This window comes from Alligator mississippiensis, chromosome 8, assembly GCF_030867095.1.
Source record: "Alligator mississippiensis isolate rAllMis1 chromosome 8, rAllMis1, whole genome shotgun sequence".
Classification (NCBI taxonomy): Eukaryota; Metazoa; Chordata; order Crocodylia; family Alligatoridae; genus Alligator; species Alligator mississippiensis.
The window spans coordinates 2,232,318-2,246,409 of record NC_081831.1 but is presented as its reverse complement, the minus strand read 5'-3'; the positions used below and the strand labels follow the sequence as shown (position 1 = coordinate 2,246,409).

The window sequence follows — 14,092 nt, the reverse complement described above, 5'->3', positions numbered from 1 at the left end:
CTCCAATGATGGAGATGCCACCACCTCTCTGGGTAACCTGTTTCAGTGTTTTACTACCCTCCTCACGAGACAGTTCTTCCTAATATCCAACCTCAACATCCCTGGCTGCAACTGGAGACCATTGCTCCTTGTCCTGTCGTGCAATAGTGGTAGAGGACTGCGGTAGTGCAAGAGCGATGTTGTAGCCGTGATGGTGCACAAGTTACGCGTGGTGGCCATTGGACTTGTGAAGCCTTGGAAATACTGCAAAATGTCACCAAGACTTACTAATAAAATGAGGGTTTGCAGACTATCATGCGAGCTTTCATAGCAACCAACCACGCACACGACTTCAGGAAGCTTTAAGCCTCGAGTCACCGCTGGTCTACAAGGCAAGAGCTGCCCAATGGACCAGTTCCCCACACCGCTTTTGCCAGCTTGTTGGAGGAGAAAAAACAAAGAGGCAGCCAGCTGATGTCTGGTGCGGGCAGGGGGAAAGGCGGGTGTGCACCTCCGTGAATAAAACAAGGCTGTGATAACGAGAACATGCTTCCGAATATGAAGTTGGCCCTCGAGTGTCACACACAAGCAAGCAGTGCTCCGATGGCTTTTCATGCACAGATTGCAGTCGGAGGAGGAGAACATTGCGTTGCGTGTGCCTGTGGCGCCGCGAGAGTGGCCCGTTCCCCAGGACATGAATAGAGATGCTTACTGCGGTTGTAATTAGGAAGGTACAGCGAGGTCCTTCTGCAATCAGCGCCAACGAGAAACCCGCACTCTGCCTCAGCAGCAGCCTTGGAGAGCGCGCAGCCTCCCAGTGCAAGACGGCTCCAAAATATTCACCTAGATTCGCACTGCAGTCGAGCCTGGGGAGCTGCAAGCCTCACTGCCAAGTCAACCAGGAAGCTCCCACCGCGTTACACGGGCCCATCAGAGCAGAAGGAGGTCTTAAGGGACCGAGTGTCTTGCGTCCGTCGTATTCCTACACCCCAGCCCCACAATTTAAGATTTAAAAAATCCTGAAAACAGGTATTCCTAGGAAAGCCATTGGCACGCATATGGTTGCACTGTGTTTCTGGCTGAGAGGGTATTACCTAGTCAGCAGATGCATCCATTTAACGAAGATGCATTTGCATTTGTTCCATGGGTTTCTTCCCTGCAGGCTGGCATACAGGAAGTCTGGCTGCCCGTTTCAAGTGCGACATGCTATGCCCGAGTCCCGAGGGCGAACTGGCACCAATCCTGGGAAGCCCTTGCAGACTCGGATGTCCTGGAGCCGGCAGACTCGAGTCCATCTCTGTGACAAGTCAGAGGGGTTTTTAACCCGAGTTGGGTTTCTTCAGAAAAGGGCATTCAAGGATGGGACGTTCGGTTGGAAATGAAGGGCACGGATATACACCAGCATGCACGGATGCTTTCGACTCCGACCACATGATTTTTGCCCAGACCTGACAGGAACAGGCGGAGGCTGGCACAAAGCAACAGGTCTGCCCCGTTCTCCTGGAGCATTTTGCCCTCTGTGAGCCTGGTGCCCTTCAGCGCGCTGCACGGGTATACAGGGCACATCCAAAGCAATCACTTTTCTTTCCATAACTCACATGGCGTCTTAAAGATACCATTAGGCAGCATCTTCTGTAAAGGAAAAGCAACACGCTGTGCATGGAGAATCCATTGCAGCGTACCCTCTCCTTTGTGGGGGCTGCGCAAGCTTCAGGGAGCCTTGCATTTGGTGTATGACCACGTCTCCCTCCAGTGGCTGTCCTAAGCCATTATGGCAGCCTCTTCCTTTTTCCTACAAATTAATGGTTAAAATCATAAAAAAAAATGAGGATTGAAGGGACCTCACAAGGTCACATCTAGTGCAACTCCCTGCTCAAAGCAGGACCAGCAGGACCAGCCCCAACTCCATCATCCCAGCCAAGGCTTGGTTGAGTTAGGCCTTAAAAACTTCCAAGGATGGAAGTGCCACCCCCTCTCTGGGTGACCTGCTCCAGTGTTTCACCACCCTCCTGGTGAGAGTTTTTCCTAATACCCAACCTAAACCTCCCTTGCCACAGCTTGAGCCCATTGCTCCTTGTTCAGTCATCTACTGAGACCAGCCCAGCTCCATCCTCTTTGCAACCATCCTGCAGGGAGGTGAAGGCTGCTAGCAAATCCCTCCTCGGTCTTCTCTTCTGCAGATTGAATCAGCCCATTTCCCTCAGCCTCTCCTCACAGTCCTGTCCCCCAGCCCCACAACCATTTTTGTTGTCCTCCGCTGGACTCTCTGCAATGGGTCCCCATCCTTTCTGTAGCGGGCACCCACAGCTGGACACAGCACTCCAGATGTGGCCTCCCCAGTGCAGAAGAGAGAGAGATAATCACGTCCCTTGATCTGCTGGCAATGCTTCTACTAATGCAAAAAATTCTCACACTTTTGAGGCTTAACCTCCCTCACCCCCCTTGACTGAAAGCTAAGAGCTAGCTTTTTTTATTATTATTATTACTACGACAGAAAAAAAAAAAGGCAATTCTTTGGTGGCAAACAACTCAGCAAGCCCACAACAGGTCAGAGGGTCTGAGACACTCTGGATTCCTATATGAAATCTCTGGGTTCACCTTGCGAATCACAGGTGGGCATTTGCACATCTAACCGTGGTAGCATTGCAGGGCCACCCATGACACCCTCGCAGGTGCTTTAAGTACTGGGTTCGATCCTCCGTTGCCAGCTGCAGCAGCTGCACCTACAGCTCATTACAATTTGTTAATGGTGGTTTCACAAGGGGGTGGATTTATAAGTCTGCAAACGGTACAGCGTCCTTCGAGCGGTTAACAAAGCACCAAAATGGCATTGTTGAATGCACGGCTCCAAGCAGGGCGTCCAAGTTTCATTCTGAGTCTGGGGGGTGATGACCAGGACTCAACAGAGCCTAAACTTGCAGCTCCGCTCTGTTCAGAAGAGATGCCCAACCAACAAGGCCCGTGGCTCAGAGGGATGCAAAGCCTAGTACTTGAACCAGAGCCACTGGCTTCATGTTGGGTTGTTTGCACTTTGCAGACCAGTAAAGGCCATCTTTGTTCAACGCCTACCGTTCAGCTCGCAAACTCACGTAGAAGTCACTCGCTGAGGATGCCGGGGAGAGGACGTGTCTTGCCGAACATCCCCAAACCGTTCTGTAGCCTCCTCCAAGCAACCACAGGGAGCAAGAGAAGAAACACACGGTAGAGATTCGTTGCCTCTTGACCTCTAGGCATCCATTTCTGGGAAACCTCTGGTTTTGACGACTATGCTTTGAGCCACCGTTTCCCCCCACACGCAGCGCAGTCCATCACGCCGTTGTGAGCGAACAAGGTCCTGTGCGTTTCTTGTACACAGAATTAGATCCAAAAGGAATCAGGACTCGTGGTAGAAGTGATCTCTTTTACTCGCCCAACTAGATTTTTGCAATTTTTTTTATTCTTTTGCAGAAAGAAAATTTAAAATTAGATCCAAAGCAGCCAATATCCCCCCTCCTCGCCCTAAATAGGCTGGGGAGTTCATACCCGACAGCGCTGCCTATCGATTCGGTTGTCAGTGGAGCAAGAGTGGCATCTTCAGGACAGTGCCGGGAAGTAACCTGGATGAGTAGGTATCTTCCGAAGCAGTTTTGCTCCAGCAGCGATAACATGCAGCCGCTGGCTTTAAAAAAAACAAAACAAAACTCACGGAAACACGGTTAACGTCACCCCCGGCAAACGATCGTACGCTTCATTCAGCCGATGGAGCAAGACAGCCCCACTCAGCTCATCTCTCCTTCAACAGGACGCATCACGAGACCATCTTCCGATGCAACCCATCCTTTGAGCCTACACGGGCGCTTGTACACGTCACAAAATAGGCCTTAATTGCCCTTTTGCACCGCTTTAATGGCATGGGAAGGGTCCCGATTTGGAAGTGAAGCAGATGAGCACCTGTTAATAGACCTGCATTTTGCAAAGGGCTCGTTTGTGCGGCTTAACGAAGCTTAGACAACATGTTGTAGCCCCTGGAAACCAAGCCAGGCCGGGCTGCCTGCTTTGCACGGGCTCCGCACAGACGGGCAAGCGTGAGCCGACGTGAGGGCACCAGGCAGAGACATGCCGGCGTCATCGAAACACAGGGGGCACGACGCAGCTGGGAGGCGAGGGGCTGAGCGGGCTTGGCGGCTGCTGGGGAAGGAGTCGGTGCCGACGCACGTTGCATTAGACACGCACCTGCCACGCATTATGCATGGGCACGGGCGTGTTTTGCAAGACCTGCCCGCTGCAATGATCCGCACTGCTGGGTTCAAGGGTAGAGCCTCTAGAGGGATGGCCCTGCTGAGGGGCATTTGCATGAGGGGACATGGGCCTAGGGATGTGGCATGTGGGGGACCACATGTCCCCATTAGGTTAGCCTTGCCCCTCACAAACATGGCGGCTGCCCCTTCAGCACGCGGTACTTTGCCCCTCACTAAGATGGCGCCCAGAGAACCCTCCCAGGAAGTGTCCAATCTTTGCCCCCTCAAAATGGCGCCGACTCAACCCTCCCACTCTCCCGGAAGTGCCGCTGCCCGTCACAAAGATGGCGCCGGCAACAACTACCACCACTTAGCACCCCCTGTACCCGGAAGTACCGCGGCCCCTCATAAAGATGGCGCCGAGCGAACCCGGAAGCATGCCACCCCTCAAAAAGATGGCAGCCAGGGGACACGTCACGGGCCGACCGCTTCCGGGGGGACGACGGCGGCCGACAAGGCCCGCCCGCTCAACATGGCGGCGGCGGAGGCGGCAGCGCTGTTCGAGGCGCACACAGCGGTCGAGCTGCGGGCCGTGGAGCGGCGGCTGCGCGCGGGCATCGAGCAGAAGCGCGAGGAGCTGCGGCAGATGGTGGGCGAGCGCTACCGCGACCTCATCGAGGCGGCCGACACCATCGCCGACATGCGCCTCAGCGCCGACCGCCTCCTAAGCGCCGTCACAGGGCTGCAGCGCGGCAAACCCGCCGGCCCCGCCCGCCCCTGCCCGGTCAGGAGGGGCGGGGCTATAAGGGGTGAAGGGCGGGGCCAAAGGGGAGGGGGAGGAGCTATGAGGTAAGGTGGGGGAAGGGCAGGGCACTGGCTGCCATCATGTTGAGGGTCCCCCCCCCCCACAGGTGGCGCCAGCCTCGCAGGAGACGTTCTACATGCTGGCGGCGCAGATCAAGCTGCTGCTGGAGGTGCCCGAGCGCATCTGGAGCGCCATGGAGGCCTCCCACTACCTGCAGGCCACGCGGCTCTACCTGCTGTGCTGCCACCTGCACGGGCTGCTGCGGCTCGACGCCTCCGGCTCCCGCTACAGCCCCGTCCTCGCGCGCTTCCCCATCCTCGTGCGGCAGGTGGCGGCCGCCACCCACTTCAGGTAGGGAAGCCTCCCGCCCGCACGCCCGGCGGTTTCTTCCGCCAAGTGTTTCGCTGCTCACGGTGCCTCGTGCGTTTTCCCCCGTTAGATCGACCGTCCTGCACGAAAGCAAGACGCTGCTGAGAAGCCACGCCGTGTCAGACCAGGCGGTCGCCGAGGCCTTGTGCTCCGTCATGCTGTTGGAGGACAGCTCTCCGCGCCAGGCCCTGGCAGATTTCCTGCTGGCCAGGAAGTCGGCTGTTCAGCAGCTTCTGAACCAGCCCCATCACGGTCAGTACAACCGGCGGCTGCTTCGCCGCTCTCGCAGGGCGCGTCCGTCTCGGAAAGGGAGCGGAAACCGGGAGCGAGGGTTTGTCACGGCTGTTCTCCCCAGGAGTTTTGTTGCGGCGGATCGGGACTCGCAGCTCGTTACATCTCTATCGTTTAAACCGGTGGGGGACCAGAGCAAACGGGGCTCCTTGCTCAGTGCAGGTCTCGCAGACGGGCTTTCCTTTACTGGCGTGCTGCGTTGGTGACGCTGCTCAGTCGCTTGTGGCCGGTCAGGTCCTCCTCTAATTATGGGAGGGTCTGGATTCACCAAGCTGAGCACCATACCCCAGTTATCTCCGCAGTAAAGGTTTCCCGGCAGCAACAAAGCACGTCCCTCCGTTATGCCCAGCCTTGTCCTCGTCTCTGTTACGTGACTCTCTTGCTGGTGCTTTCGCTGAAAGTCCTCTCTTTACAGGGGCTGGTATAAAAGCTCAGGTGTGTTCGCTGGTGGAGCTGCTGGCCACGACCCTGTATCAAGCTCACGCCCTCTTTTACACGCTGCCTGAGGGGGCACCCCCCGATCCGTCCCTGACCTGTGGCTTACTCTTCTCGACGCTGGAGACCATCACGGGCCAGCACCCGGCAGGTGAGCTGCCTGGTCAGCGCAGAGCTGTGGCTGGGCTTCCTAGTATTGATATTACAAAGACCTAGTCGTCCACGTTGGCCTGATCCAGCCTCGTCCTGCACAATTCTTCCAGGAAAAGGCAAAGTTTTGAATGAGGAGATGAAGCTGGGCAGCTGGTTCAAGCACCTGCCAAGGTCCATAGTGGAGTTCCAGCCAGCCCTGCGGACCCTGGCGCACCCCATCAGCCAGGACTACCTGAGAGACACGCTTCAGAAGTGGATCAACATGTGAGTGCACGGAGGGAGCTTTGATTAAGGGATGGGATAGGACAGCACCCATCGCATCCATCTCTAGCGAGAGGGGGAGGCTCTCGGACACTGCTGCCTCTAGAAGGGGAGAGCACGCTCCTGAACCTAGGCAGCTCCATGGTACCCCGTAACATGGGGATGAACAGTGAAGCAGACTCTGCCCCTTCCTTCTCCTGTCACACACAGAGCAGTTCCCTGCACTGCTTGGTGATCAGGCTCCTTCAGCACTGCAGTAGCCAGAGGCTCTTAATCAAAGAAGAAAGCCCTTGTGGGCCCTACCTGTAGCCTTCATTCAGGGTCCAGCACCTCCTTCCTCTCCAGTGTCCTCCCAGGCACTGAGGGGAAGACAGCAAGGCATGCCTTATAAAGACTCAGGCCCCACCCCTTACCCAGAATGCTTTGCCAAGAGCACCATGACAGCCATACCTCCCTGCCCTCTGTTCAGTGGCTCCGGCCTCTGGAACCCCTGCAGGTGTAAGCAACTACAGCTGGAGTGAAGCCTGAGGTCTCCTTTGCCCAGCCTACTCCTGGCAACTTCCCCCAATTTCTCCCTGCCCAACAGACACGGCTTACTCCCCGGAGAGCAGCTCCCTCGAGGGCCCCATCAGGACTGGGCTAGGGAGAAGGAGCGGTTAGCATATATGCACTGTTTGTGCGGGATTTTAGCCCAGGGTTGTCGCAGTGCTGGATCTTGTGATGCGTGAGCTGGGATCCTTTCAGGAGAGCGTGTGATGTCGCATCCTCAAGACAGCAAGTTTAACCTGGCAGGGATGCAGCTGGCTGCACTGGTGTGAGGGGAACGTTCCTGGGTTGTTCCCAGCCCTGTGGGTGCCTCGCTTATAAAACTTCTGCCTGGACAGGAAGGATCCCAGGATCCTCGTGCAGGCCTGCCTATAATAGCACAGTATGCGCTACGGGTGCCATACCTTGAGCCCGTGGCACTGAAGTGAACCATTGCCCTCAGGTGTAATGAAGATATCAAGTCCGGGGTCTCCAACCTGCTGGTCTATGTGAAAACCCTGAAAGGCCTGGCCGGCATCCGTGATGCCGTGTGGGAGCTGCTGACCAGCGAGTCCCTGAGCCAGAACTGGGAGGCAGTGTGCCGCCGGCTGCTGGATAAGCCTGTCTCCTTCTGGGAGGGCCTGCTGCAGCAGCTCTTCTTGGACCGACTGCAGGTGAGGCACAGCTGGTGGCTTGGTCAGGCTGGTTCCAGCAGCTTGCAATGGATGTCAGTTGTCCGTTGCCCAGCCTGGCAGTCCCAGGTCCAGGCATGGGGTGGCTGAGACCACCCAAAAAAGTGCAGTTTGCACAACTGCTTCCCTTGCCACGCTCAGAGGGGAGATGGCTTCATCCTCCAGCATCCTACCATAGCTTTGAAGTGGTTGACATTCAGCCCAGAGCCTGAGTAAAGCACCGTGCTCGCTCACTCTCTCTTTCAGACCCTGATGAAGGAAGGATTCGACTCGATCTCAAGCAGCTCGAAGCAGCTCCTCATCCTGGCCCTGCAGGAGCTGGAGGTCAAGTCCAGCTCCTCCACCCCCAGCAAGCACGTGCAGTTCGAACACAACATGGCCCTGTTCCTGTGGTCTGAGAGTCCCAGTGACTTGCCCCCAGATGCTGCGTGGGTCAACGTGGCGAACCGCAGCCCATTCGCCAAGAGCGGCTTGTCCATGAAGGCCCAGGCCCTTACCCCTTGCGTGCAGAGCTTCTGCTCCGCTTTGGACACCAAATTGAAGGCAAAGTTGGATGACCTCCAGTTCTACCTCCCCACAGACACCTCCACTTCCAAGGAGGCACTGAGCTTGCAGGCCAGAACCTCGGCCTTCGACCGCTATGCCGATGCAGGCACCGTAGAGGAGCTGCTCCGCGATCACTGCGTTGCCTGCATCCACCACATGCTGGGCTGTGTCCGGGAAGAGCTGCAGGGTGCCGCTGACCAGCTGGACGGCTGTGCTGACCCCCTGGGCGAGGCCAAGCTCGACGCCGTTCTCTTCATGGCAAGGCTTTGCCAGTCGCTGGGTGAGCTATGCCCTCACCTGAAGCAGTGTATTCTAGGGAGAGCAGGGAACCCTGAGATTGCAGCCCGGGGCTCCCGTGACACAAAGAAGCTGGGGAAAGGGAAAGCCCAGGAGATGGATCCCAGGCAGGCCACATGGCAGGAAGTGCGGGAGCAGCTGCTTCAACAGAGCCTGTCAGCATATCAGATCTGGAGCTCAGCAGTTACCAAGGTGAGTAGCTGGGGTCCTCAGTCACTGCTTCCTGGAGTGGCTTCTGGTTCGCTCACAGCCAGCCGCGCTTCTGCTTGCAGTCTCCCCGTCCTCTAACCATGCTGCTACCAGCTATGGGGGCACCTGGGCAATTTCTGGGCAATGCCAGGCTTAGTTCGGACTCTGCTGCGCTTAATCTTCCACAGTGAAGACCAGTGGAAAAAGCTGTGTCCAGTTTAGCCTCAGCAAATTACAACGTGGAAAACATGCGGGTTCAGCATTTCCCCGGATTGCCCAAGCCCCGGGACATGTTACCAAACCATCGGCTTTTCCCCAATACTCATCAGTGCTTCTGTCCCCTCTAGGTCCTGGTTCAGCGTTTTGTCCAGACATTGTTGTTGGATACGCCCGGCTCCATCTTAGCAATGGCCACCAGCTGGGATGAAATTGAAATCCAAGAGGAGACGGAGTCTGGGAGCAGCGTGACGTCGAAGATCCGGCTCCCCGTGCAGGTGGGAAGAACGGCGCCCTGGAAACAAATGCAGGGAGGAGGACAGCTAGGAGCAGCAGTGACTCTTGTGTCAGGCAGTCATCAAATACATGTCACTGCAGGAGGGAGCATTGCAAGCCAGAGCTGGAATGCTAGCAGGGCAGGGGCTGTCTTTAGCCAATCCAGGAGCCCTTATGTGCACAGCCACAAGCTAGATGGCTTTTGCTGAGAGGAGGCACTGGTGCAGATAACCTTTCAGCTTCAGCATACACCAAAACACAAGACCGGCAGAGCCCTGAGATGTGGCGTATGCAGGTTTGGGGGGTGGGCATTAGTACAGAAGCAGGTGGGAAGAGAAGGTCCAGTTGAAGCCAGAAGAGCAGCAGGGGATGTAGAGGCAGAGAGAGCTGGCTATGAGAGAGGGGAAAAATCACCTTGGACTGAAGGAGTTGGTATTGAAGACACATCTCACCCCTGGTAGCATTTGCAGGCTGTGCCAGAAGGCCAGGAATACTTGTGATTTTCATTGCTGTCTGCATCTTTAAACTAGACCTCCTGGTACGTTCAGTGCCTCCTCTTCAGCCTGTGCCAGGAGGTCAATCGGGTGGGAGGTCACACCCTCCCGAAGGTCACGCTGCAGGAGCTGCTGAAGACCTGCCTGGCAGAAGTACTGGCTGGCTACGAAAAGCTTTGTGAAGAGAAACAGGAGAAGGTACATGACTATGGTTTCATCGCACCACCCAGCTCAGGCACCCATGGGCCAGTCCAGGGTTTTACTCGCAAATCCTTACTTCCTGCTGAGCAGGGAATAGCTGAAGAGCCAGAAGTTCTGCTCGGGGAAGCACAGAAGATTTAGGCAGACTTTAAGGGGGAAAACATGGGGGGATCCAGTGCTGTCCCTGCTCCCCTCCGACCCCTCAGGTCTGTCTGAGGCAGCCTAGTTGCCCACCCTAAAACCGCAGAGGCAGTGAGTGACGCTAGATCCTGTGCCAGAAGGGGAAGTTGCCGCTTGCAGTGACGGCTCCGGCTGTCTGCCTGGCAGGGAGACAGCGCTTTGCAAGGCCTTGCCTTCCCTCTGCCACTGTGTGTTGTGTGGGGCGGGGAGAGCATTTTAAACGTTCCTCATATAAAAAGAGTGATTGTGAAAAGGTGCTGAAGCAGGCCCTCCTTGACTGTCCCCTTTGCAGAGAGAAGGTGCGTTTCCACTGACCCAGAACAGGGCTCTGCAGCTGCTCTACGATCTCCGTTACCTAAATATTGTCCTAACTGCTAAGAGCGAGGAGGTGAAAACCAGCAGGGTCAGGCAAGATTCCAGGTGCGGGATATTCCCTGCGTTCAAGCGCGAGCAGCAGCGCTGCCGTTCGGGCTGCCTCCCAGGTACCTGCCTCAAAAACATACTCAGACCAAGGAGCCAGTGAGAGGACTCCTCGAGAGATGGCAACACACCACACAGGAAGCCCTGTAGGATAGCAGAGTGGGCCTGGGGGTCTGTGCTAATACCCACAGGCTCTTCTGGGGATGGAAAATGGCAGTAGCTCCTCTCCCCAGCGTAACATTCACTTTTTAAAGGGAACAAAGTGCAGTTAGATAATTCCCAACTCAATCTCTTGGTAACAATCAGAAAATGGCAATGGAAAAGCTATAACCACTACTCCCATCTCTCTCCCATGGCAATAAAAGGGCCAAAGGAGTAAGAGCTGATTGAATGCAAGGGGGGTTTTGTGCACCACAGTGAAGCAGAGAACTGCTTCTCTGACCTATAGCTTCTGCCAGGCTGGCACAGAGGCCTCTTGTTGGAGGTGGTTCTAGAGGGAGGGAGCAAGGGAACACGTTTGCAACTTGTCCACCCTCTCACCTGCGTGCGCTAAAGATGAAAACATGACCAGCATCTTTCTGATCTGCCTGCAGGGTTGAGAAGGTGACCGACTTCCTGGAAGGCCACATAGATCCCTTTGACTTGGACGTGTTCACCCCGCACTTAAACAGCAACCTTAACCGCCTGGTGCAACGAACTTCTGTAAGTTCAGGGAAAAGTCACTCTCTGCAGCAGGAAGTAAATGTTGCATAACAGGTTTACTGCTCTTTTCTTGGCTGCCTAGTGCCAGGAGAGAGCGCTCTCAGCAGTGGGAGAGATATTTAAAGCCTCCTGGAGATGAGAGCAGCTTGCAGAGAGAATTACATGATCATTCATGTAATCTTCTCTCAAGTCTGATCAAAGAGGAGTCACTAGAATCTCTGAAACACTTGGGTTAAGCGCTGCTAAAACTGTCCCAGAATTCTGCTGTTACAGTAGCAGGCGGCTCTGATGAAAGGCTGGGAGTCTGAGGGTGAGGAGAGACATTTGGTACTCGCTTCGCCTGGAAATTCAATTAATTAAGCACCTGGCTCAAAGCGTTTTGGCAGAAGGAGGAAGCAGCATGCCACAAAGACGTATTATGCAGAACACCCATGCATCGTCAGGCAAGGGCGTCTGTGCAATCCTGCACCACCAGAAAGAAAACAGAGCCGCTCTCTCCTGTCTTGTAGGTTCTGTTTGGCTTATTAACCGGAGCAGAGAATCAGTACACGAGTAGAAGCAGCACTCTGAGCTCTCAAGAGCCTCACAATATCTTGCCGCTGGCATCGAGCCAGATCAGGTAAGCTGCTGTACCACCACCTGCAGGTCCCAGCCGCCCTCTGGCACGATAACTGTCAGAACCCATACTGCGCTACGATCGACTGCATTTCCTTACCTGCTGCTTTCTCTCTCCAAGATTTGGACTCCTGCCTCTGAGCATGTCAAGCTCCCGAAGAGCTAAATCAGCTGCAAGAAACACAGAGAACAAGCCTCAGGTCAGTCAAGTAATTTGCCCTTACCTTGTGCTCTAGGCGTAACAAGGGCTGGGAAGCCACGTCAGCAGGGTTCCCAGACCCTGCATTCAGGAGTGAGCCAGTGGTTCTGGGGTGCCTATGGAGGGAAAATAGTTTGAGCAAGTATAAGTTAAAGAACCCACATAGAGATACGAGCAGGCAAGTGTAAGTCCTCACCCTTGCTTCTACAGAACACCCCAGTGGGTCACTCTCCAAGTGACTTGCTGAAAGCCAGCAGCAAGTGGGGGCTCTGGGGCAGAATACAAAGCATTTGGCAGCCTTGAGCTCAGACCTTGGGAGCAGTGCTTGGCTGTGGAAGTGCTGGAGATAGCAGTTCTCCCAACCTATAAATCGGCTAATATCACCCCCACCTTCCAGAAAGTTTCTAGCACCCGAGTGGTTAGTTTGGGGAGAGTCGATTAGCACACAGTGCTGTCTGAGCTAAGCTGCTGCTGTTCCAGTCAGTGTGCGCAGCGCTGGCTCTGGTCCCTCTGCAGCACACCTGGCAAGTGGACCACGCAGAGGCTGTGGGGCTTTGCGGAGGGTTGGAGACAGGCAGTTGGATCAAAGTATGAGCGCCAGGGCACGAGACCGCAGGCACCCCTAGGGAAGTGCAGCAGAGACTCGACCAGATGAGAAACAAAGACAGCACGCAGGTCTGATTTGCTTAGAGCTGAAGGGAAGCTACGAGCGATGCGTTAAACAACTGAACGATGCTAATTAATTCTAACTCCCTTCCAGTATGGTGCTGACCTGTAAGCTCCTGAAGAAGTCTTGCTTGGGTATTTAAGCCTGTGTGATTTTCTGAGTGGTTTGCTTTTCCTGCCAAGGCTTTGTGGTGTGCAGTTACTCTTGTGAAGAGGAGCAGACAGCTACTGCATCAATACACATCCCCTGCACTTTAATTGGGTGTAGCTGAGCTCCCAGAGCACCGTGGCATGCCAGGCTGCTAAGGGGCTTGGGAGTTGTAATGCACCGTTGCTACCCAGTCCACACTAAGCCAGTAGCCCATTCTGGCACTGTCGAGATGCCCCTCAGCTGAGATGCAAGGGCAAGCGCACGACTCTTGCATTCAATAAAGATCACCTGGTTTTGCAACAGCAGCAATGCCCAGAGGGGTGAACCATGCTTTAAAAAGAGGCATTTTTCTTTTACCTCCTGCTGTTCAGGGACAGCAGGAGGCAGCAATTCTGTCCCTCTGCCTCTCCCAAGTGTTACTCTGAGTTGTGATGCATGTGTGGTTTCATGTTAACCCCCTTTCTCTAAATTACTGGCAGATGCTTCCCCAACACTTGTGATCCCAGCAAAGCACTTAGACAAAATAGGCCCGAAGAACTGTATCCAAATCTTATTCAGCCCTCCCTGCAGAAACAGCTAACGCCGCCATCTCCTGTCTTGGAGCTGTGTGGTGTAAACTAAAGCAACACGCTTCTGCTACACAGGATGGCAGAAAGTTGCACTTCTTGCCAGAAACTAGATGCCTCACTGTAGACCCGGCTGCTAGCAATCGTGACTGTTCATTACAGCACGTACAGGGCTTAATGGCATGAGTCGCACAGGGTGTGTGGCAGGGTGAGAAGGGAGCAGCAGGGGCCTGAAGTTAATCAGCTGCTTCTCTCAAGTTAAGTTCTTGATCCTTCTGTTTGAGCTGTTTTCCACTTGACTGAGAGCCGTGTGGAAGCAGCCCCATAGTCACCCCCTCTCCCTTCTGAAAACCAACAGGGTCCACCTGCTGCCGTTCTGAGAGCAGAAGAGGAGGCTTTCCGCCCAGGCTCCTTGTTCAAGCAGCTCGCCACAGAGGAGGAAGATGCCGCCACCCCCTCTCTCTTCAAGCTTGGCTGGCTATCAAGCATGACCAAGTGATCCAATAAAATGCTTCCACCCTCCTTTTTTTGGTCCCACCCTCGATCCTGCATGCTTCGCTTACCTTTCTTGCGTGTCATGTTGTTCTCCTGTCTGCCCCGGTCGCAGTAGGGTACTCTGGTCTCTTCCCTGACCTACTTCTAAGCTA

The 14,092-nt window shown here is 55.0% G+C and overlaps 2 protein-coding genes across 4 annotated transcripts in view; both read left to right on the top strand.

The window, feature by feature from the left end:
• The window catches only part of RPL38 (ribosomal protein L38), a 548,453-nt gene that overhangs the window by 267,822 nt on the left and 266,539 nt on the right, over positions 1 to 14,092 (top strand). The window lies entirely within an intron of this gene.
• Positions 4,680 to 13,967, top strand: COG1 (component of oligomeric golgi complex 1). Of its 2 annotated transcripts, XM_019494344.2 has the most exons (14): positions 4,686 to 4,980; positions 5,108 to 5,352; positions 5,441 to 5,622; positions 6,077 to 6,247; positions 6,360 to 6,513; positions 7,499 to 7,709; positions 7,974 to 8,762; positions 9,107 to 9,253; positions 9,782 to 9,943; positions 10,419 to 10,546; positions 11,140 to 11,248; positions 11,758 to 11,867; positions 11,985 to 12,063; positions 13,804 to 13,967. In XM_019494344.2, exons 1-14 carry the CDS (start codon positions 4,729 to 4,731, stop codon positions 13,942 to 13,944), a joined length of 2,880 nt encoding a protein of 959 aa, XP_019349889.2. In that variant the 5' UTR covers positions 4,686 to 4,728; the 3' UTR covers positions 13,945 to 13,967. The 2 variants fall into 2 exon arrangements, with proteins under 2 accessions (XP_019349890.2, XP_019349889.2); XM_019494345.2 differs by lacking the exons at positions 11,758 to 11,867; positions 11,985 to 12,063; positions 13,804 to 13,967 and having other exon boundaries at positions 4,680 to 4,980; positions 10,419 to 10,608; positions 11,140 to 11,242.

Bases quoted from the DNA above. Each gene is read 5' to 3' on its own strand.
- COG1 (XM_019494344.2), top strand. From the start codon at position 4,729: ATGGCGGCGGCGGAGGCGGCAGCGCTGTTCGAGGCGCACACAGCGGTC. The intron at 9,944-10,418 runs GTACATGACTAT...TCCCCTTTGCAG, and splicing joins GTGAAGAGAAACAGGAGAAG to AGAGAAGGTGCGTTTCCACT. The intron at 11,249-11,757 runs GTAAGTTCAGGG...CCTGTCTTGTAG, and splicing joins GCCTGGTGCAACGAACTTCT to GTTCTGTTTGGCTTATTAAC.